The 21369-nt window shown below is 42.6% G+C and overlaps 1 protein-coding gene across 1 annotated transcript in view; it reads left to right on the plus strand.

Annotated features, from left to right (window-relative positions):
* Window positions 1–902: 902 nt before the first annotated feature.
* Window positions 903–21369, plus strand: part of LOC143412157 (E-selectin-like) — a 41012-nt gene continuing 20545 nt past the window's right edge. The window contains exons 1-9 of the mRNA XM_077105070.1: window positions 903–939; window positions 1601–1990; window positions 2494–2601; window positions 2783–2968; window positions 3278–3466; window positions 3668–3844; window positions 4366–4476; window positions 5241–5262; window positions 5364–5418. Coding sequence (XP_076961185.1) covers window positions 903–939; window positions 1601–1990; window positions 2494–2601; window positions 2783–2968; window positions 3278–3466; window positions 3668–3844; window positions 4366–4476; window positions 5241–5262; window positions 5364–5418 — 1275 coding nt within the window. The remainder of the gene's footprint in view (window positions 940–1600; window positions 1991–2493; window positions 2602–2782; window positions 2969–3277; window positions 3467–3667; window positions 3845–4365; window positions 4477–5240; window positions 5263–5363; window positions 5419–21369) is intronic.

A 21369-nucleotide genomic window follows, 5' to 3' on the forward strand; every position in this document is an offset into this window, starting at 1 on the left:
GAAAGAGAAAGTGACTGTTCATCTATTATGGACAGCTACGGATGAAAAAATTGAGGATGGAGAACCACAGACGATAGAAATTCTTAGGTAATTTGTGTTTATGAAACTGATTGGCGCCACAATTACATGAGTACCACAACGATAAATAAGGTCTTAAAACGTTTTAAAGACCTAGACATTATGCTATTAGAATTAAAAGCCAGGCGTATGTGTCCTGTTAGTAAAAGTGTATGTAAAACACAAAGGCAGGATGAGGGAGAATTAACTTTGAGGGGCAACACTTCTGAGATCATTGTAATTTTTAGCATTGTGGATATTCCGGGAAAATTTCTAGATGTCATTGGGAATTTCCTCCTGGCTGGATCTGGACAGTCTCCTGTTGCTCACAGGATGTGAGCCCTGCTATAAAGTGCCCAGCAGAGGCGAAGCTCAACAGGGCTTGGCTTGGCTGATTTCACATCGCAAGTGCCAGAGGATCAGGAGACAGAAGCATCCCAACACACCTGAGCAGTGTGAGCCAAGGAGCACCGCACAGAACTGTAAGTACAGACTCTTTTGCAAGAGCAGCCTTGGGCCATGAAACAGATTCATCAGAATGAACTGATGTGTAAACAGCCTCTGGTAAGAGATCTGTGCACGCTTTAATTGTAGTGTGGTTAAAGCCTGTCTTTTCTCTTTCACCCAAATGAGGAAGATCTTAAAATTTATTCATTCATTCCAGTAGCATCTCTCAAATAAGCTGTGGCACTGGAACCCTTTATCTCAAATCCTATGCTGGTGCCTAAACACCAGGCTCGAATGACTTGAGTAATTGGCTGCCTAACGTTTCCTTCTGTAATTAATTTTTCTCCCCAGGAAAGAACTTCAAGTCTAATCCATCGGTGAGAAGAAGTCCTGAGGCCATGATTGCTTCACAGATTCTCTCCACTCTCACTTGTGGTAAGTCAGATTCTCTCCACTCTCACTTGTGGTAACACTGGACCAGGGTTTCTCATCGCCTCCCGACTGACATCCTAGACCAGGATATTCTTCCTCGTGTGGGGCTGTCCTGTGCAGAGGGTGTTTAGCAGCATCCTGGCCTCTTCCCGCCTGGCACTAGGGAAATTCACTTCTTAGTGTCACATTTCCATATGTGTAAAACGTTGATCAAAAATGGCCTACGTAGGCACTGTGACAATTCAATGGTACAGTAGTTTAGGTACATGTGGGGACATCTTGACAAACTTGAAGAAGGCAACAATCTGACTGCACTGTGGTGATTTTATATTCCAAATATAAAACTCCAAAATATGTTATTTTCGGTTGAAAAGTGCCTCTCACCGCGCCTGGTGGCTCATACTAAGGGCTCAATACTGCAGAGTCACCAGCCGAATAACAAATTTGTTAGGAAGGTGGGGACAACAAAGCCCTGGGGGTGGTTGGCCACAGAAATGATGCACAGGAAACTCTGGTTTCTTTAATATTTCCTCTTCTTACTTTTGAAAAGGTGAAAAATTTTGTCACCCCAAATCCAGAGACTGGCATAAATAAGACAGTAAAGACCCAGAGAGCTAGAGTTAAGCCCAGGAGGACTAAACGCTGCCTTTCTCTCTTGTTCCACCCCTAGTGCTCCTCATTAAAGACAGCGCGGCCTGGACTTACAATGTGTCCAGGAGAAGGATGACTTATGATGAGGCCAGTGCTTACTGTCAGCAAAGGTACACACACCTGGTCGCAATTCAAAACAAAGAGGAGATCGAGTACCTGAACGCCACGTTGAGCTATTCTCCAAGTTATTACTGGATCGGCATCAGAAAAGTCAATGGTGTGTGGATCTGGGTGGGGACCCAGAAGCCCCTGACTGAAGAAGCCAAGAACTGGGCTCCAGGAGAACCCAATAATAAGCAGAAAAACGAGGACTGCGTGGAGATCTACATCAAGAGACCAGAAGGTTCTGGCATGTGGAATGACGAGAGATGCAGTAAAAGGAAGCTCGCCCTGTGCTACACAGGTAGGGACCCACAGGCAGCCACTTCCTGACGACTCACAGTGGCAGCCACTGGTCTCCACCGTGGCCACTTTGCTCTGAAAAATGTGATTTGAAAACCGGGTGTTCCTGCCAAGGCCCCCCTTTACTCCGTTGCACAGATGTAGGCAAGAACGTGTGCACATGTGTAGTGTGAGCGCACGCGGGGAGGCCACACCCCTACAGAATGCCACATAGTTGCACCCTGGCAGCTCAGGTGCTGGTTTGCTTGTGGCAGGGGAAGTGTCTGGTGGCGTGTGCTGAGGGAGTCTCTGTGCATGGTGTTGTTGCACCTGCTCCCGAACCTCCAACATGAACATCAAGTATGCGAGACGAACCTGGAGCTCAGGAATGGCATTTTGTGAGGCACATTAAAATCTCGGGCACCCCATAACTTAGGTGATGTCATTACCTGCGGCTGATCCTAAGTTGTGAGGAATTTCCCACAAGCACCACAGACCTGTCCTCATGTCCTGTGTTTCTTGCAGCTGCCTGCACCCAAGCCTCTTGCAGCGGCCACGGGGAGTGTATAGAGACCATCAACAACTACACCTGCAGGTGCCACCCCGGCTTCAGTGGACTCGAGTGTGAGCACGGTAAGTGTGTCGTCGCCTTCTCTTCACCTGAGACAAGGCACCATCCCCTGCCCCAGCTGGTCTGGAGTCGGGCCTGCACGTCCTCCCTTCCCCGGACCACAGTCAGGCTGTCTTCCCCATCCCCCCAACCCCCGTCTGTCCGAGGTGAAAGCTGGCAGAACTGACTTGGGTCCTTTTCCAGCTGTGACCTGTAAAGCACAGGAAAACCCTGAGCACGGGAGCCTGGTTTGCACCTCACCCTTTGGGACCTTCAGCTACAGTTCCTCCTGCTCCGTCAGCTGTGACAGTGGCTACCTGCCAAGCAGCGTGGAGACCACCCGGTGTACGTCCTCTGGGGAATGGAGTGCTCCTCTTCCCACCTGCAGAGGTAAATCTCCCTCAGAATGCACAGGGCGTCCCCAGCTCACCCTCCCTGCCTCAGTTTCCCTTAACCTCATCCAAACCCCAGGGAAAGTTCTATTTGTGGTCATCTTTAGTAAATCTTGTTCTCTCAGTCAATTTATGTGGTCCGTTTGGTACCTGCTCCATTTTAGAGAGCCCAGATATGAAGAAACCATCTTTGTTTCTACTTGGCTTTAAGACAGAAGCTATTGGGGAGCCCAGGTGGGGGGCTGCCTGGAGACCCCTGCAGCCACCTGGCACACGGGGCTCCACAGGGCTCACTCTTGCCTTCCAGCTGTGCAGTGCGATGCTCTCCCTGTGCCCCTGAATGGCTCCGTGAAGTGCTCTCCTTCCCCTACTGGAGAGTTCACCTACAGGTCCTCTTGCACCTTCCACTGTGACGATGGCTTTGACTTACATGGATCAGCTCAACTGGAGTGCACATCTGAGGGGCAGTGGACACACGAGGTCCCCTCCTGTCAAGGTAGGGTGAGTTCAGACTTGAGGGTGCAGGTCACATACTTCATAATATTGTGAGCCTCAGTGGTCTCAGGGGGCTTGATTCTAATATCCCACATGCTGAGTTGTATGTAGTGTTTATAAGTTAGGCTTGTTGGTAACTTGGGTCACTTTACAAGTTTGCAGCAGATGTTTCCTAACCCCCCCATGTGCCTGTCATTTGCAGTGGTACAGTGTTCAAGCCTGGCAGCTCCAGGAAAGGTCAACATGAGCTGCAGTGGGGAGCCTGTGTCTGGCACTGTGTGTGAGTTTGCATGTCCTGAGGGCTGGATGCTCAATGGCTCTGCAGCTCTGACATGTGGTGCCACAGGACACTGGTCTGGGACGCTGCCTACCTGTGAAGGTAATGCATTGGTTGATGCTGGTTGTCTGGGTGACCAGAGAGAAGTGAGGGAGCTGTCTTACTAGAGCAATTAAAGATGCACTGGGCCCATATCAGAGTGGTTAAGCATCTGCACATATTTCAGTTTATGGAGATAGGAAGAAAACAGTAGATGTGGCATGTGGACGGAATGGGCAGAATTCTAACAGTGGCAAAGAAGACCTGGAGGGGAAAGGAAGAGGGTGAAACAGAAAGTGTGTGGGTGGGGCGGGGGTGGGGGGTGGCTGAGCAAGTACAGCGCAGTGTCCAGCAGGGCAGGGTGAGGGGGTGAAAGAGCTGGCAGGGTAGAGTTCTGCCTGGCAGAGCTGGGGCAGCCAAGGGGAGCTGACAGGTCTAAACGGCCGGTTAGCCACCTCTGCCTCATGACTTGAACCAGATGGGGCTTCTGCTCCTGGGAACGAGGTAATAGAAAAGGAGAAGTGGACAGACAGACAGACTTTCAAGCTAGCTCCTCATGCCCATCCTCCCCTCTGTTGCCGCAGCTCCCCCCGAGTCCAGCACTCCCTTGGCAGCTGGACTTTCTGCTGCAGGATTCTCCCTCCTGTCATTGACGTCAGTTCTCCTCTGGCTTCTGAAATACTTTCGGAAGAAAGGTGAGGGAGTTTATGAATGTGCTCCAAAAATATTTTTGACATATTAGTTTTTTGTCATTGATGACTCATGGTTTCTCTTTCAGACTTATACAGTAATAACAAACAGTAATAACTCCTTTATTATTAAGTAAAATCACAGGAAAGAGTTCATAAGGCAACCCAAAGTTGGAAGTGTTTTAGGAAAATTAGTGCTAGTATGCTAGGATTGGTGCACTCCAGGGGTTGCTATTGGCATTGAATACTGGGTTGACTCTGGAGTTTTGTTGATTTGTGCTCCCAGGGAAATGGATGAAATCTTTTCTTAAAAGACTATTTGGAATAGAGTCGTAAATTTGGAGATACCTCCTAAGAAATACACAAACACATCTATCCAAGCTCATGATTTGTTTGGCCTACAGAATATTTTAAAAATTTTAAACTAAGTTTAGACATTTAAGAAATAAAAATTTTCATGCTAAAAATAATCCTGATTTGGGGCTTGTCATGAAATGCTGAACCTGTGACTAGTGGCTGCTGTCAGAAAGCTGCTGAGTCCTTTGATGGCTGTGCACTGTACATTTACCTTAGTAACCTGGTTGTGTTATTGCTCTGATTGTTACAGAGTTCAGGGGCACTAAGTTTGCAAACCCTGATGATATGATATGATATGATATGATATGATATGATATGATATGATGATATGATATGAGGTCATATCCTGTCTGGATTGGCAATGTCCTTAAAAGCCATTTGGTCTAAAGGAATATTTTTTTTTTCTCTTTCAGCAAGGAAATTTGTTCCTGCGAGGTAAGCTGCATTCTTGTACAAAGCATTCTGTGAACATTCTGAACATATTCCTCTCTTCATGTGGAAACAGTGGCTTATTACTGTTCTCACCTGTCCCACAGCAGCTGCCAAAGCCTTGAATCCCACGGAAACTACCAGATACCTTCGGACTCCATCTAAGCTCAAAGGAATCTGGTAAGACTTGCAAGTGGCATGTCATGAGGGAGCACCTCCCTAGGCATTCGGCTCATCCTTGGGCCCCTTCCAGCCTGCATTGTCCTCAGGACCTCTCCATCTCCATGGCACTTACTGGAAAGGTGTTTTGTTTCTTTGCAGGAGAGGGAAGAAACAGAGATCTGGCTTTCTTGAGCCATTTCCTTTATGAATAATAATAATGATGGTGACAACTGACCCTTATGTGGCACTTACTGTGCCTTAGGAACTGTTCTAAGCTAGGAACTCCATGAGATAGGATGATTATTCTATTTCTCCTACTTAGATGGAGCAGAGGAGGCAGAGAGAAGCTAAGTGACTTGCCTGAAGTCTCAAAGCTCCTAAGTGGTATAGCAGGATTCAAGCACAGGCAGTCTGGTTCTAGAATCTGTGTTCTTAAACATCTGCTCTGCTTCGTGAGGATTTGTGATGTTCAAGTGAAGTCCCCTGCAATACTTTTTCAAAAAAACTAATGTACATTTTTTGTGCAATTTTAATTTTATAGAAAAATTGAGCAGAAACTACAGAGTTCTAATATCTTCAGAGTTACCAGCATCTTGAACTAGCATGATTCATTTGATGCAATTGATGGATCAGTAGAGATGCATTATTATTAGTTAAAGTCCCCAGGTTACTTTAGTGTTCACTGTGTTGTGCTTTCTGCAGGGTTTACCAGATATGTAATCACCTGTAGCCACCATTACTGTGCCGTAAAGAATAGTTTCCCTGTTCTAACTGAACAGCACTTGATGTTGCTATTTGGGTGGCTCCAGCCAGAATGTACAGTAGTCTGTGCTAGAATGTGCATTTTGTTGTCACTTACAGTATGCATTATGCTGAAGTTTTCTGGTGACATGCACGTTTGCTTGCACTTGCAGGAACACTGGTGCATCCCAGGAACTAGACTGAACCACTGAAGACAGCAGAGGTGTCCTGCCCCTGGCCTTCCTGGCCCATTGTCCTATGCCTTGACAGCTGGGACCATGACTTCAGTGGATTAAGTTCAGAGCCAAGTGCAGTCTTCCATCAAAAGAGAAGAAAGTCTTCTATTTCCTATTCTCAAGATAAAGAAAGTGCCAGCTGCTAAGGGGAGAGGATCTTCTTCAAAGCAAGCTAAAGAGACCAAGGCTCTGGACTCTCGGAATTCTTTTCTTCCCTCTCCCTCTGTGGCTCTGAATCTCAGTGGAGGAACACTGTTTCCTGGCTCTGTTTCTCTTTAGCCCCTCACAGTGTTGCAACTGCTAGTTACAGAATTGCTCTCAGAGGGGAACATAATAATTATCAATAGCTTACAGGGAACCAAATGGCCAGCTATTTTTCTTCTAACTTAAGAAAATATGTGTAGTTTTTAATGCCCAAAGATGACTACCCAGGAGGTTATTCATGGTGCAAGGTGCAAATCCTATTTAATGCTCAGTTCAAGGATCACCAAACAGTCTTAATCATGTTCACTCATGTGCTTTTAAAGTGCTTTTAAAGTGTTCTTAAAGGTTGTGCTCTTTCTATTTGCCTTGAATACAGCATGATCTTCCATAATTAACTCAGTACAAAAGTTAAAGGTACTTGAAAATTTTGTAGATGTTATTGACTATGATATGGTAAAGTTATTGATCCACCTTCTTATTTATTAACAGATTTCAATGTTATAACTGCAGTAGATTTATTTCAAATAATAACATGCGTGAATCAGGGTGACATTCTGAGAATTTTACTACAGGTTTTTTAAAACATGGTACTATCACCAGAGTAAAAGCTGAATAGAGAGTTTTTATATTGTAACCATATTCTTTTCACCAATTTTTGCTTTCTTATGATAAAAAACTTCTATGAAGCCTAATATTCTGATATGATAAAAGCATCAATGCACACAAATGAAGGTACAATTTTGAGACTTTCTTTGTTTAAAAAAAAATGTAGACACATTGATGTGCTTTGCCTTCCTATAAAGGTGTTTGTCAGATATTATCACATAATTATTTTGTATTACATAAAGTTTCAAATACACAAGAACTCATCATGTGAAGGACCAATCAGTGGATTTTCAAAGAGCGAATGTCTAATGATTATTTCTTAGTTGTTTTATTCTGTATGTTAGATGTCCTGAAAGAGGGGGAAGCTTGTATGTGCGAGCATTATGTTTCTAAGGAGAGTTTAAAATTCCTAAGGAATTTCCAGGTATCACTAAAAATGAGACATTCCTGGTCAGTAAGTGCCAAAGCTGCCCACATCAAAGCTTTCCCACATTTCTTTTAACTTAGCATGTTGAAAAGGAACATTTCAAGTAAGTGCTGCCTGAATGTTGGCAGCGGTAGAGCCAGCAGTAAACAGGGAGGTGTGATAAAGATGAGAAAGCAGTGGTTCTTGAGGGGCAGAAGGACTCAGGGAAGGGGGGATATCGTGATCAGATTACATATGGAAAGAGTTATTATTTTCTCTGAAATTGCTCAAATGTTGTAAATATTTATATATTCTGCATTAGAAATAACTATGACACATAAATGTGGTCTGTGTTTGTGTTTTGTATCATGTTTTAAATTATGATTTAAAATATTTAACAGTTTTAAAGTATGTATTTATTTTAGGTTTTGTCAGCTTTATTATACTGGACATGGCACTACAAAGTTTGACAATAAATATGTGCATTTATTGTATGTGTATTATTTATCTCTGATATAGGCTCTTTCTTAAAAATTTTTATTACATTTGGATAAAACATTTTTTTACAATATCTTTATTTTACACGTATGTGGTGCTGAGGATTGAACTCAGTGCCTCATGCATGCTAGGTGAGCACTCTACCACTGAGCCACAACCCAGCCCCTAGGTAAAACTTACACACAAGAAAATATGCCTTTTTAAATTTTGCAAGATCAAGCAATCATCAGCAGTATTTAACTCCAGAAAATTCTATCACCCCAAAAAGAAACCTGTCCCCATTAGCAGTTGCTCCCCATTCTTCTCTTTCTCCTGTCCCCGGCAACTACTAATCTAGTTTTGCACCTATGGCTTTGCCTATTCTGGGAATTTCACACTAGCAGACTCACAGGTGACTGTCTGTGCCTGGCTTCTTCCACCTGCTGATGTCCCCAGGCCCCCTGCTGCAGCACGCATCGGCACCTCCTCTGTGTCCTGGTGGAGTCACGTTCCATTGCAAGCACAAGGCACACTTTGCTTCTCCACTCATCAACCCATGGGCTTTGGGGCGTTTTTCTTTTTCCAGCTGCTGTGAATAATGCAGTTGTGAACATTCAAGTTCAAGTTTTAGGCTGACATATGTCTTCAGTTCTCTCGGGCATATGCCTAGAAGTTGAACTGTAGGGTCACATGGTGATGATGTTTCATTGTTGAGGACCACCAAACCCTTTTCCAAAGGGCCTACATCATGTTATAATCCCACTAGCAATGCCCAAGGATTCAAATTTCTCCTTTCCCTGTTTAATACTTGCTATTGTCTATCTTCTTGACAATTAGGTATCTTGGTTCTTTGGTGGGTTAATTCTTTTTCACTTTTGAGATGTCTGCTTAAATGTCCGCGATGGGTAGCTCTCTGTATCAACTTGACTGGGGTATGGGATGCCCAGACAGCTGATGAAGCATTATTTATGTGAGAGTCTGTCAGGATGTTTTACAGAAATTGACATTACAATTGGTGGATTGAGAAAGCAGATTGCCTTCCCCAGTGTGGGTGGTCTCATCCAATTTGTTGAACAAGAAGTTTGAGAACATGGAGGAAATGTGAGCTGGGAGATCCATCTTCTCTTGCCGTTGGACATTGGCCCTTCTTGTTCCTGAGTCCTGGAGCTGGGATTGAATTATATCACCAGGTTTCCTTGCAGATAGCAGATAGCCTCCATAATCTCATGAATTAATTCCTACAATAAGTTTGTGTACACATGCACACACACACACACACACACACACACACACACACACACATGTTGTGATTATCTGGAGAGCTCTCACTAAAACATATCTTTTATGACAACAGACACAAAAGCTCTCAAGAAAATATTACTGAATTGAATTCAACAACACATCAAATGATTATTCACCACCACCAAGTGGGTTTCATCCCAGGGATCTAAGAATGACTCAACATAAGCAATTAATTAACATTATACATCCCATCAACAGAAGAAGGATAAAAATCACATGATCTTCACAAAGGATGCAGAAAAGAATTTAATGAAATTCAACATCCTTTCAAGATAAAAGTCCTGAACCCATAACTAAACAAAATAAAGGATATTTATGACAAGCCCACAGCCAACATCATACTAATGGGGAAAAGCTGAAAGAATTTTCTCTAAGATCAGAAATAAGAATGTGTCCACTCAAACCATTCTTATTCAATACAATACTAGAAATTATAGCTAAAATAATTAGGAGATACAAAGAAATAAAGGGAGAATGAAGGGAGTAAGTCACTTCCTTGTTTGCAGATGATAAGGGTCTAAATGTAGAAAATCCTAAAGATTCCACCAACGACTGTTAGAACTGATAAATGAATTAGGAAATTAGCAGGATATAAAGTCAACATAGAAAAGTCAGCAGCCTTTCCATACATCAGCAATGCATTTGCTGAGAAAGAAAACAGGAAAGAATTCCATTCATACCATAGCTGCAAAAATCTAAGAGAACACTGAGAAAGAAACTTAACTAGGTGAAAGACCACCATAATGAAGATTACAAAACAATGACAAAATAATAGAAGAAGACATCCCAGAAAATAGGAAAGGCATCCATTCATGTTCATGGATTGAAAAAATTAATATTGTTAAAATGTCCATGCTACCAAAAATTATTTACAGATTCAATGTAATCCCAATCAAAATATTATTAATATTCTTTCATAACTAGTTAAAAATAATCCTAATATTCATTTCAAGCACAAAAATCCATGAGTAGCAAAAAGCTATCTAGTAAAAAGAACAAAGTTGCAGGCATCACGTCAGTTTTTTTTTAATTTTTTAATTTTTTAATTAGTTGCTCATGACAATACAATGATCTTGACATATCATACATTTGAATCAAATGGGGTATAATTTCTCATTTTTCCAAGCGTACAGGTTGCAGAATCACATTGGTTATACAGCATTAAAGACAAACCCCAGAGCCATATTAACCAGGATAACTCTTAAATCTCAAGAAGTAAAATTAAGAATCAAAAAAAACTAAAAAGCTTTTTCACAGCAAAGGAAACAATCAAGAACTCAAGGAGAGGGCCTACAGAATAGGAGAAAATTTGTGCCACTTGCACCACAGATAGAGCACTAATCTCCAAGATATACAGAGAACTCAAAAAACTTAACACCAAAGAAACAAACAACCCAATAAATTAGTAAACAAAGAAACTGAACAGACACTTTACAGAAGAAATATGATCAGTCAACAAATATATAAAAAAGTGTTCAACATCTCTAGCAATTAGAGAAATTCAAATTAAAAAAATCACAATGAGATTTTATCTCACTCCAGTCCAAATGACAATTGTCAAGAAAACAAGTAACAATAAATGTTGGTGAGGATGTGGGAAAAAATGTACACTCGTACATTGCTGGTAGAACTGCAAATTGGTGCAACTACTTTGGAAAGCAGTAAGATGATTCCTCAGAAAACTTGGAATGGAACCATCATTTGACCCAGCTATCCCACTCCTTGGCATATACCCAACAGATTTAAAATCAGCATACTATAGTGACGTGGCCACATCAACATTTGTAGCAGCTCAATTCACAATAGCTAAGCTATGGAACAAACCTAGCTGCCTTTCAACAAATGAATGGATAAAGAAAATGTGGTACATAAATACAATGGAATATTGTTGAGAGCCACAGCCAAAGGGGCCCCAGCAAACTTCCAGCTGCCAGCAAACTTCCAGACTGCCGGCTGATGATTGGCTCACAGCGGCCCCAGCAACATCTAGCTGATTGGCTCCTCTACGGTGATGCTCATTGGAGATGCTCATTGAGCTGTTTCCCTGCCCTTTCAGACTACCAGCTGATGATTGGCTCACAGTGGCCCCAGCAACATCTAGCAACATCTAGCTGATTGGCTCCTCTGCGGTGATGCTCATTGGGCTGTTTCCCTGCCCTTTCAGACCATGGAGCTGCTCATTGGGGGACTTTTTTGGCTCCGCCCATGCGACCCAGCCAATCAGCCTCAAGAGCAGGAGGATGGTGGGAGGTGAAGAGGCTGGTGGGTGTGAAAGTGGCTTGTGGGAAGCCGGTGGTGGCAGTTGGGCTCTGAGGGTTTTTTCCTGAGGAGTTGTTTTGTTTGGCGTGTGTGGTTGTAAAAATAAAGTTAGATTTTTTTGACAAGTGGCTCCTGAATTGTGCCCAGCCAGACTGCGGCATTTGGTGGCTCGCACAGGGAGCGACTGAGGGTAAGTAAACCGCTCGCCCCTGAGGGCAGGGTGAGAGGATGGGGAGCCATTTTAAGATTCCTCTTTTGTTTTGCTTCATTTTTGTTTTAAGTTGCCTGTCCCTGGAGATGAGTGAGACGGAAGAAAAACCGCTCACTTCTGAGGAAAAAATATTTACGTCTGAGGAACAGATAGGGAGAAAGGACGGATGCACATGTCAGGAGGATAGAAAGGCTATAATGAATTTTTGTTGTTCCATTTTTGTTTCATTCTGTCTCGGTTTTGTTTGGCGTCATCTTGTTGGGTTGTATTATAGTAGAAATACGGGATCAGAAACTAGTAAAAAACAAACTGAAAGAGTGTTAAGTAAATTGTTAGAGGAAGAAGGCATCTCAGTAAAATCAAGAACAGTCAGGGCATACGTTGATACAATGCAAAAATGTAGCCCATGGCTTTTTAAGGAGGAGTTAAGTATATCACAATGGAACCATCATGGTGAAGATTTAAAAAGAATAGAAAAGAACAGTCCAGGAACTCTGCCAGTTGGCACATTGCCATTGTGGACGTTCGTATCTGGTTTGCTTAGTCCAAAGCCTTCAATTCAGACAAAGATAGATGAAGGAGAAGACATATTGATTCAAGTAAAAGAGAAGGTCTCTCAAGTTAGTCAGAAAGAGGAAAAGATTCAAGTAAAAGAGAAGGTCTTTCGAGCTAATCAGACAGAGGAAGGAAGTTTAGAGCAGAAAAAGCCACCAGTTAGGAGACTGCTACTAACACCTTTCTATCACCAGAGGGCGTAAGTGTCCAACCAACAGCACCACCTCTACAGGAGACTGCTACTAACACCTTTCTATCACCAGAGGGCATAAGTGTCCAACCAACAGCACCACCTCCATATGCTGGGAGGCTCCCAATCCCCGCAGTTGATAGTTGGGATCCTGAGACAGGATCTCAAGTATTAACATGCCCTGTATTTGAGTTAGGAGGGCAGCGAATTCACCATGCTTTAAATTTCAAAACAGTGAAGCAGCTAAAAAAGGCTGTAACAACCTATGGTCCTCAAGCACCCTTCACTGTAAGCTTGGTCGAATCCATTACCAACTTGAACATGACGCCAGTAGATTGGGCTAATATGTGTAAAGCTGTGCTAAATGGAGGACAATACCTGTTATGGAAGGTTGCCAATGAGGAATTTTCCAAAGAGACGGCTAGGTGAAATGCAGCAGCTGGTTATCCTCAGAGAAATCTAGATATGTTGTTAGGAAAGGGACCTTATGAGGATCAGCAGCAACAAATTGCATATGATCCTGGTGTATATTTACAAATTGCTGTAGATGCAATTAAGGCATGGAAGACTTTACAAGGACATGGAGGTTTACAAGGTCAATTATCTAAGATAATACAAGGAGCTAATGAATCTTACGCTGAATTTGTAGATAGGCTTATTCAAACAGCTACCAGAGTTTTTGGGAATACAGAACAAGCAATGCCATTAATAAAACAACTGGCTTATGACCAAGCAAATCGTTGGTGCAGAGATATCATTAAACCATGGAAACATGAAGATTTAAACACATATATTAAATTATGTAGAGACATTAATGAACAAGAGCGAGTCATGGCAGCTGCAGTAAAACAGGCTTTAAATGCCAGAGACTTTAATGAACAAGGGCAGCTGCAGTAAAACAGGCTTTAGATGCCAGGCCAAGAACATGCTACAATTGTGAACAAACAGGACATTTTAAAAGGAATTGCCCCATAGGAGGAGGGTTTAACAAAACTAGGTATCAAAGGAGTAGAATACCAGGTATTTGCCCACGATGCCGTAGAGGGAGACATTGGGCTAATGAATGCTGTTCTCAGACCACCATAGAGGGTACTCCATTATCAAAAAACAAACAAGGATCAAGTGTTTATCCACAATATCGTGGAGAAAGGCATTGGGCTCCGCTGCCAAAAAATGGACAGGGGGGCCCAATGCTCCGGGGCCCAAAACCAGAAATATATGGAGCACTGGAGGAACCCAGCAACCCCATCAGGGTAGTGCCCAGGACACAATGTCCATCAGATCCCTCATCAGACAAACCAGAGGGAGCGCAGGGTTGGACATCTGTGCCTCTGCCAGAGCAGTACTAACTCCAGAGATGGGAGTTCAAATCATTCCCACAGGGGTAAAAGGACCTCTTCCCAAAGGAACAGTAGGCTTATTATTGGGACGCAGCTCTTCTACTCTAAAAGGACTTATGATAAATCCTGGGGTAATTGATCCCGATTATGAAGGTGAAATAAAAATTATAGCCAGTTCTCCAAAGGGTATATCAGTAATTTCACCAGGAGATAGAATAGCACAGTTACTAATAATACCAAGCCTACATGATAAATTTTCCAGTCATGCTGTAGAAAGAGGTTCCAAGGGATTAGGCTCCACAGGTGTAGATTGGGCTATGCTGTCTTTAAATTTAGATTCTCGCCCCATGCTAAAACTAAATATTCAAGGACATGAATTTAATGGGCTACTGGATACAGGTACAGACCTTAGCATCATCTCTTGTCAAGAATGGCCAAAACATTGGCCATTACAACAAGCCACTCAAACGCTTCGAGGCCTAGGAGTGGTGACTAATCCCCATAGAAGTGCAATGGTATTAGATTGGAAGGATCCTGAAGGATGTGAAGGAACTATACAGCCATATGTATTGGATCATCTTCCCGTAAATTTATGGGGACAAGATGTCCTAGATCAATTAGGTTTGACATTAACAAATAACATCAACCAAAATGCACCCACTATTATGACTAGACAAGGTTTTAGGAAAGGAAAAAGATTAGAAAAACAAGAACAAGGTATAGCAGCACCAATACAAATAGATCAAGGAACAGACAGACATGGGTTGGATTTTCAGAAAGGGCCACTGAGACAATAAAAATTACTTGGAAATCAGAAAGACCAGTATGGGTTCCTCAGTGGCCCCTGACTAAAGAAAAGATACAAGCAGCCCATGATCTGGTCAAACAACAATTAGCAGAAGGACATATACAACCTTCTGTATCTCCCCATAATACTCCCATTTTTGTCATCAAAAAGAAATCTGGTAAATGGAGATTATTGCAAGATTTAAGAGCCATTAATAATGAGATGGTTATTATGGGACCTGCTCAATCGGGGGATTCCTCAATTGTCTGCTTTGCCAAAAACTTGGTATGTTTTAGTTATAGATATTAAAGGTTGTTTTTTTTTTTTCAATTCCAATTCATCCTGAGGATAGTCCACGTTTTGCATTTACTATCCCTGCACTGAATCATGAAGGTCCTGATCAGAGATATGAATGGAAAGTACTCCCTCAAGGGATGGCTAACAGCCCAAATATGTGTCAAATTTATGTTAACAAAGCAATCCAGCCACTTAGAAATCAAAATCCTGAACTACAAATATTTCACTATATGGATGTTGTACTATTAGCACACAAAGCTAAAAACACATTGCCAGAATGTTATGCCACACTTACAAACTTATTAAAAAATTATAATCTAGAGATAGCAATAGATAAAGTACAATTAAATTTTCCAATTAATTATTTAGGAGTTCTATTATCCTCAATCATGGTCCGTCCACCAAAAATTCAAATACGAGTAGATCAACTCAAATCACTTTCAAAAGTTATTAGGAGACATAAATTGGATAAGGCCTTATCTAGGTATACCATAAGGAGAGTTGGGACCTTTATTTGATATCCTAAAAGGCCCATCAGATCCAAATTCACCCCGAATGTTAACACCTGAAGCAAGAAAGGCATTAAAAATCATTGAAACATATATGGAAAATATGCATTTGGATAGAATTGATATAAGTTTGCCTTTATTATTTATTGTACTACCAACAAAAAATATTCCTACAGGAGTATTTTGGCAAGAAGGTCCATTATTATGGATACATTTATCTTATTCTCCTAACACTATTCTTACTAGGTATCCTGAGGCTGTATGACAATTAATACTCAAAGGAATAAAAGCAGCAAAGGGAGTGTTTGGAATTTCTCCCAATAAAATTATTACTCCATACACTATGAATCAAATTGATGAGTTAGCTAATGAGTTAAATACTTGGGCAATAATCATGTGCAAATCTAATGTTTCATTTGATAACCACTTACCATCTAATCCTTTATTGTCTTTTTGGTCATCGCATCCTATAATTTTTTCCAAAAATGACAAGAAAAACACCTATCGGGAATGCTCCAAATATATTCACTGATGGATCAAATAATGGTACAGCAGCAATAGTTACACCTGATCAAACTTTTACATTTTTAGTACCCAAACAATCAGCTCAAAAGGTAGAGCTTAATGCAGTATTACAAGCTTTTGTGATGTTTAAAGATTCTGTATTTAATTTATTTTCCGATAGTCAGTATATAGTTAATGCTATAGTATCCCTTGAAGATGCTGGTAGGATTTCCCCTTCCTCTACTGTTTTCTTTTTGCTTTCCACTATACAAAGTCTAATCTGGGACAGAAAAGATCCATTCTTTACAGGACATATCAGGGCACATACAGGATTGCCTGGAGCCCTTAGTTTGGGCAATGATTTAGCAGATAAAAGTACACATGACATACATATTTTCTCTACACTAGAAGAAGCTACAAATTTTCATAAAAGGTTCCATGTCAATGCTAATACTTTACAAAAGCGTTTTAAAATAACTAAGGAACAAGCTAGACAAATAATAAAACAATGTCAAAATTGTGTGACCTTTTTACCACAAGTTAATCTTGGAGTCAATCCTAGAGGACTGATACCTAACCATATTTGGCAGATGGACATCACACACTTGCCAGAATTTGGAAAATTGAAATATTTGCATGTTACAGTTGATACTTCTTCTGGATTTTTGATGGGCTCCCTTCATGCCGGAGAAAAACTAAAGATGTTATAGCTCATTGCTTACAAAATTTTGCCACTGTGGGCGTTCCAAAACAGTTAAAACCAGATAATGCCCCTGGTTATATTTCTACCTCTTTTAAACAATTTTGCTCATCATTTGGCATTACTCATATAACAGGAATCCCATACAATTCACAGGGACAAGGCATAGTTGAAAGAGCTCATCAAACTATTAAAATGTACTTATTAAAGCAAAAAGAAGGAATTGGGAAGGGGTATATATTCCCCAAAGATAAACTTAAAATAACCCTTTTTACTCTACACTTTTTAAATTTGGATTCATCAGGGCTTAGTGCTGCGGAAAGGCATATGTGTCCAAAAAATGTACATAAGCCCAAGGTACTTTGGAAGGATATTCTAACAGGACAATGGAAAGGTCCTGACCCAGTAATTGTCTGGAGTCGGGGATCTGTTTGTGTGTTTACACAGGGAGAACAGCAGCTGATTTGGATTCCAGAGAGATTAACTAAGGTCCTGACCCAGTGATTGCCTGGAGTCGGGGGTCTGTTTATGTGTTTCCACAGGGAGAACAGCAGCTGATCTGGATTCCAGAGAGATTAACTAAAGCAATTTCTACAGACCAAAAAGAAGATGATTTGGCTCAAATCCATAACAGCTGATATCCAGAACTCCAGTTCAGTTATTCTTACATCTTCGACAGAACCAGAATGCTTTTTTCAATATCTATTTTATTATTGCCCTTTCCCATATCATGAAGTTCTATTTTGTTTTTTTGAGCTCATACAGGCCTAGGTTAATGTTTTGCTGATCAGTTCTATTTTTTGACTATAGAGTTTTTAAACATTGCAATGGAGATTTCACCTGTAAAAAGTTATAAGGCCTTTACTATTATATTATGTGTCATATGTATTATGTGTGCACACTTGTGTTTTGTGTTATATGTTTGAATGTATGTCCATATGTCATATATGATGAGCGCTCATGAAAAAATGGATCCAAATAATTTTTTTTATTTATTCACATGATTTAAATGGTTTAATTAGGTAAACAACTGTTGAGGATTGTTTTAATAAGTGAACAAAAAAGGAGGTTAACAAATCTGTTTGTTTACTTTCACCTTTCCTTTTCATTATATTTAATAATTCTCTTAAAGATAATGTAAATTATTAAGAAAATTGTTTTCTTTTAGTGCCTTCTGGAATGTTACATAATTTTTTCTTTAGCCATTATTGCCAGAATTCCTATCTTCATCCTAGTACATGAAGACAAAGATAAAACCAATCTACAGCTTCTGCAATAGCCATCACTGAACTGCTTACAGAACTTGCCTGGACTATGTATCACTTGTATGCATTGTGAACTCACCTGTATGCATTGTGAACTATCTGTTAGTGCAGCGACTTGTGGTAGTGTTGGGGTATTTTTGCTGATGATGTCATCAGTGGTACAATTTTTCCAAAAGGAGCCGTCAATTGGCTTGGTGTATCTTCCTCCCTTCTGCTTGTCATGATCATTCAGCTAAAATTTGGGGGCCAACAGAGGTGAGGCAAAGAACCTCACCTCCCCGCTGGTATAAAGACCTTTCCACAGGTGTGGCTGTATACTGGACCGGTAGTCAGTGACGGGTAAGATCCAATTGCAATGGTACCAACCTAACAGGTAAGGACCATATGTACTATTGGACAACCTAAGGCAGGCATGGTCCCTAAGCCACATGCTTGTTGTTTAAACAGAGAGGGGGGGATGTTGAGAGCCACAGCCAAAGGGGCCCCAGCAAACTTCCAGCTGCCAGCAAACTTCCAGACTGCCGGCTGATGATTGGCTCACAGCGGCCCCAGCAACATCTATCTGACTGGCTCCTCTGCGGTGATGCTCATTGGAGATGCTCATTGAGCTGTTTCCCTGCCCTTTCAGACTACCAGCTGATGATTGGCTCACAGTGGCCCCAGCAACATCTAGCAACATCTAGCTGATTGGCTCCTCTGCGGTGATCTCATTGGGCTATTTCCCTGCCCTTTCAGGCCACGGAGCTGCTCATTGGGGGACTTTTTTGGCTCCGCCCATGAGACCCAGCCAATCAGCCTCAAGAGCAGGAGGATGGTGGGAGGTGAAGAGGCTGGTGGGTGTGAGAGTGGCTTGTGGGAAGCCGGTGGTGGCAGTTGGGCTCTGAGGGTTTTTTCCTGAGGAGCTGTTTTGTTTGGCGTGTGTGGTTCTAAAAATAAAGTTAGTTTCTTTTGACAAGTGACTCCTGAATTGTGCCCAGCCAGACTGCAGCAGAATATTACTCAGCTATAAAGAAAAATGAAATTATGACATCTGCTGGTAAATGGATGGAATTGGAGACTATCATGCTAAGTGAAATAAGCCAATCTCCCCAAACCAAATGTTCTCTCTGGTATGTGATTGCTAACACACAATAAACTGAGAGGGAGAGGGAAGAATAGAAATTAACTGGATTAGAGAAAGGGGAATGAAAGGAAGGAAGGGGGAATGGGAATAGAAACAACAGTAGAATGAATCCAACATTACTTTCCTAAGTTCTTATATGAATACACAACCAGTGTAACTCCACATCATGTACATCCACAAAAATGGGAAGCTACACATTATGTATGTATGATATACCAAAATACATTCCACTGTCATGTATAACTAAAAGAAACAAAAAAAAATTGGAAAAAAGAGAGAGGAACAAATACCAAAGCAACAGAATAGAGATCCGAGAAATATACCTACTCATCTAAATCCCATTGTTTCTTGATAAAGAGGCCAAAAACACACACTGGAGCAAGGACAAACTCTTCAAGAAAGAGAGCTGGGTGAACTGAATATCCACAAGCAAAAGATTGAAAATTAACCTGTAACTCTCATCTGCACAAAAATAAACTAAATGGATAAAAGATTTCAATATAATTATAAAAACCTAAACTATTAAAAATAGGGGAAACACTTCAAGAAATTGGTACAGGCAATGAATTTCTGCCCCCCAAAAGCCCATAAAACAAAAGCAAAAAGCAACAAATGAGATTACATCAAACTACAAAACAAAAAAACTAAGAATGAGTCCCACTGTGAAGTAAAAAGGAGTGGGGGGTGAGTTAACAGCTTGGGGGTTAATGGGGTAGGAATAAAGGCATCACAGTGAGATATTGAGCAACAAGCCAGCAGGAACAGGGACAGAGGTGATGGGAGGACGTCTTGATCATGTGACTTTAGAGATGCTGAAGTCTCCTGAGGTGTCAAGGTGGAGGCTGAGCTCAGGGAGGAGCGGCTGACCTTGACTTAGAGAGTGAGGATCCTGCTGTGGGACAGGTGTTCAGTGCATGGTGCAGTACAAATGGCTGTGGGAGGTGCTTCCAGGGACAGGAGGACCAGGAGCCAGGTGCCAAAGCCACCAGTGCATGAGGAGTTGGGGTCACCACCATGAGGACAGTGACAAAAGGCGCATCCTGGTGCCGTGAGCTTCAGAGATCCTGGGTTATTCGATTGCTGCTTCCTTTTCTTTCCAGTGTGGTGGGGAACAAAGATGTGTAAAAGGGCCCCATCAGAAAGCAGGAGGCCCATCCTGCAGAGTGTGGAGAAAATGTCACTGTCCTGAGAGATCTGCAGGGGAGACAGGTCCCCAGGAGGCAGCAGTTGCTATGGAGGAAGGTAGAGGAGGTTTGGGAGAACTGCAGCATAGGGGTGAGCTTGCCCACTGTGAAGCAGGAGTTCCAGGGGCAGCAGGGGAGCACCTGGGAAGGACCTCGAGGCTGTGTGGAGACAGGGGTGTGGTGAACCGTCCGGGAGGTGGCTTGGCCCCAGGTGCAGGGAGAGCAGCTCTGAGCCGTGTGGAGGTGTTGGGATAGGGCTGTGGAGGGGAGGCATCTGTGGAGGGGTCCCACGGTGGCCTGGAGGGCAACCTGAGGGGACTGCAGTGGGAGCTCCTTGCTGGGCGGGGAGCGAGCGAGCAGAGGCCTCTGGGGGGCAGGCTGGGAAAGCCGGGGCGATGGCTCTTCTGTGGTCCTAGGATGCTGCTCTCAGTGGCCCCCAGAGGCTCTTCCCTCCACCCTCAGGTGGTCACTGGCCTTCCAGCAGTGGCTCCTCCCTCAGGGAGTGGTGGGTTGTCATGCCACCAGCCCCACCTGGTGGCACAGCCCAGTAAGCCCCTTCTCCTGCCGCCTTCAAGTGGCTGCTGACAGGTGCCTGTGGCTCTGCTGCCCCAGCTCCTCTCTCCAAGCTCAGGGCACACTTGGCTTGTTTTCCACGTTGAGCTGAAGTTTGTGTGATGAAACGCAGCCGTGATGAGGGGGACAGTCCAGCACCTCCACAGCCCTGTGCCACCAGCCCCTGTCCTAGTTCCAAAGCACTTCCATGAAAAGCCCTGTCACCTGCTCCCTCAGCACCGTGGGCCTGCAGGCCAGCTCCTGCTCTGTGGCTCCTCCTGGTCTGGATGTCCCACAGAATGGACTCCTCCAGCGTGCGGCCTCCCGGCCTGGCTTCTCTCACTTAGCATGGTTTCAGCTCTGGTTCCTGTTACACCAGTGCCAGGACTGCGTTCCTTGAGAGGCAGAATAACATCCCATGGCATCACGTACACGCTCTAACTCTACCCCACGTCTCTCACTGTGTTCTCAGGAAAAATGTGTTTGACAAACACAAGATCAAT

The sequence above is a fragment of the Callospermophilus lateralis genome, chromosome 13, assembly GCF_048772815.1.
Source record: "Callospermophilus lateralis isolate mCalLat2 chromosome 13, mCalLat2.hap1, whole genome shotgun sequence".
NCBI lineage: Eukaryota > Metazoa > Chordata > Mammalia > Rodentia > Sciuridae > Callospermophilus > Callospermophilus lateralis.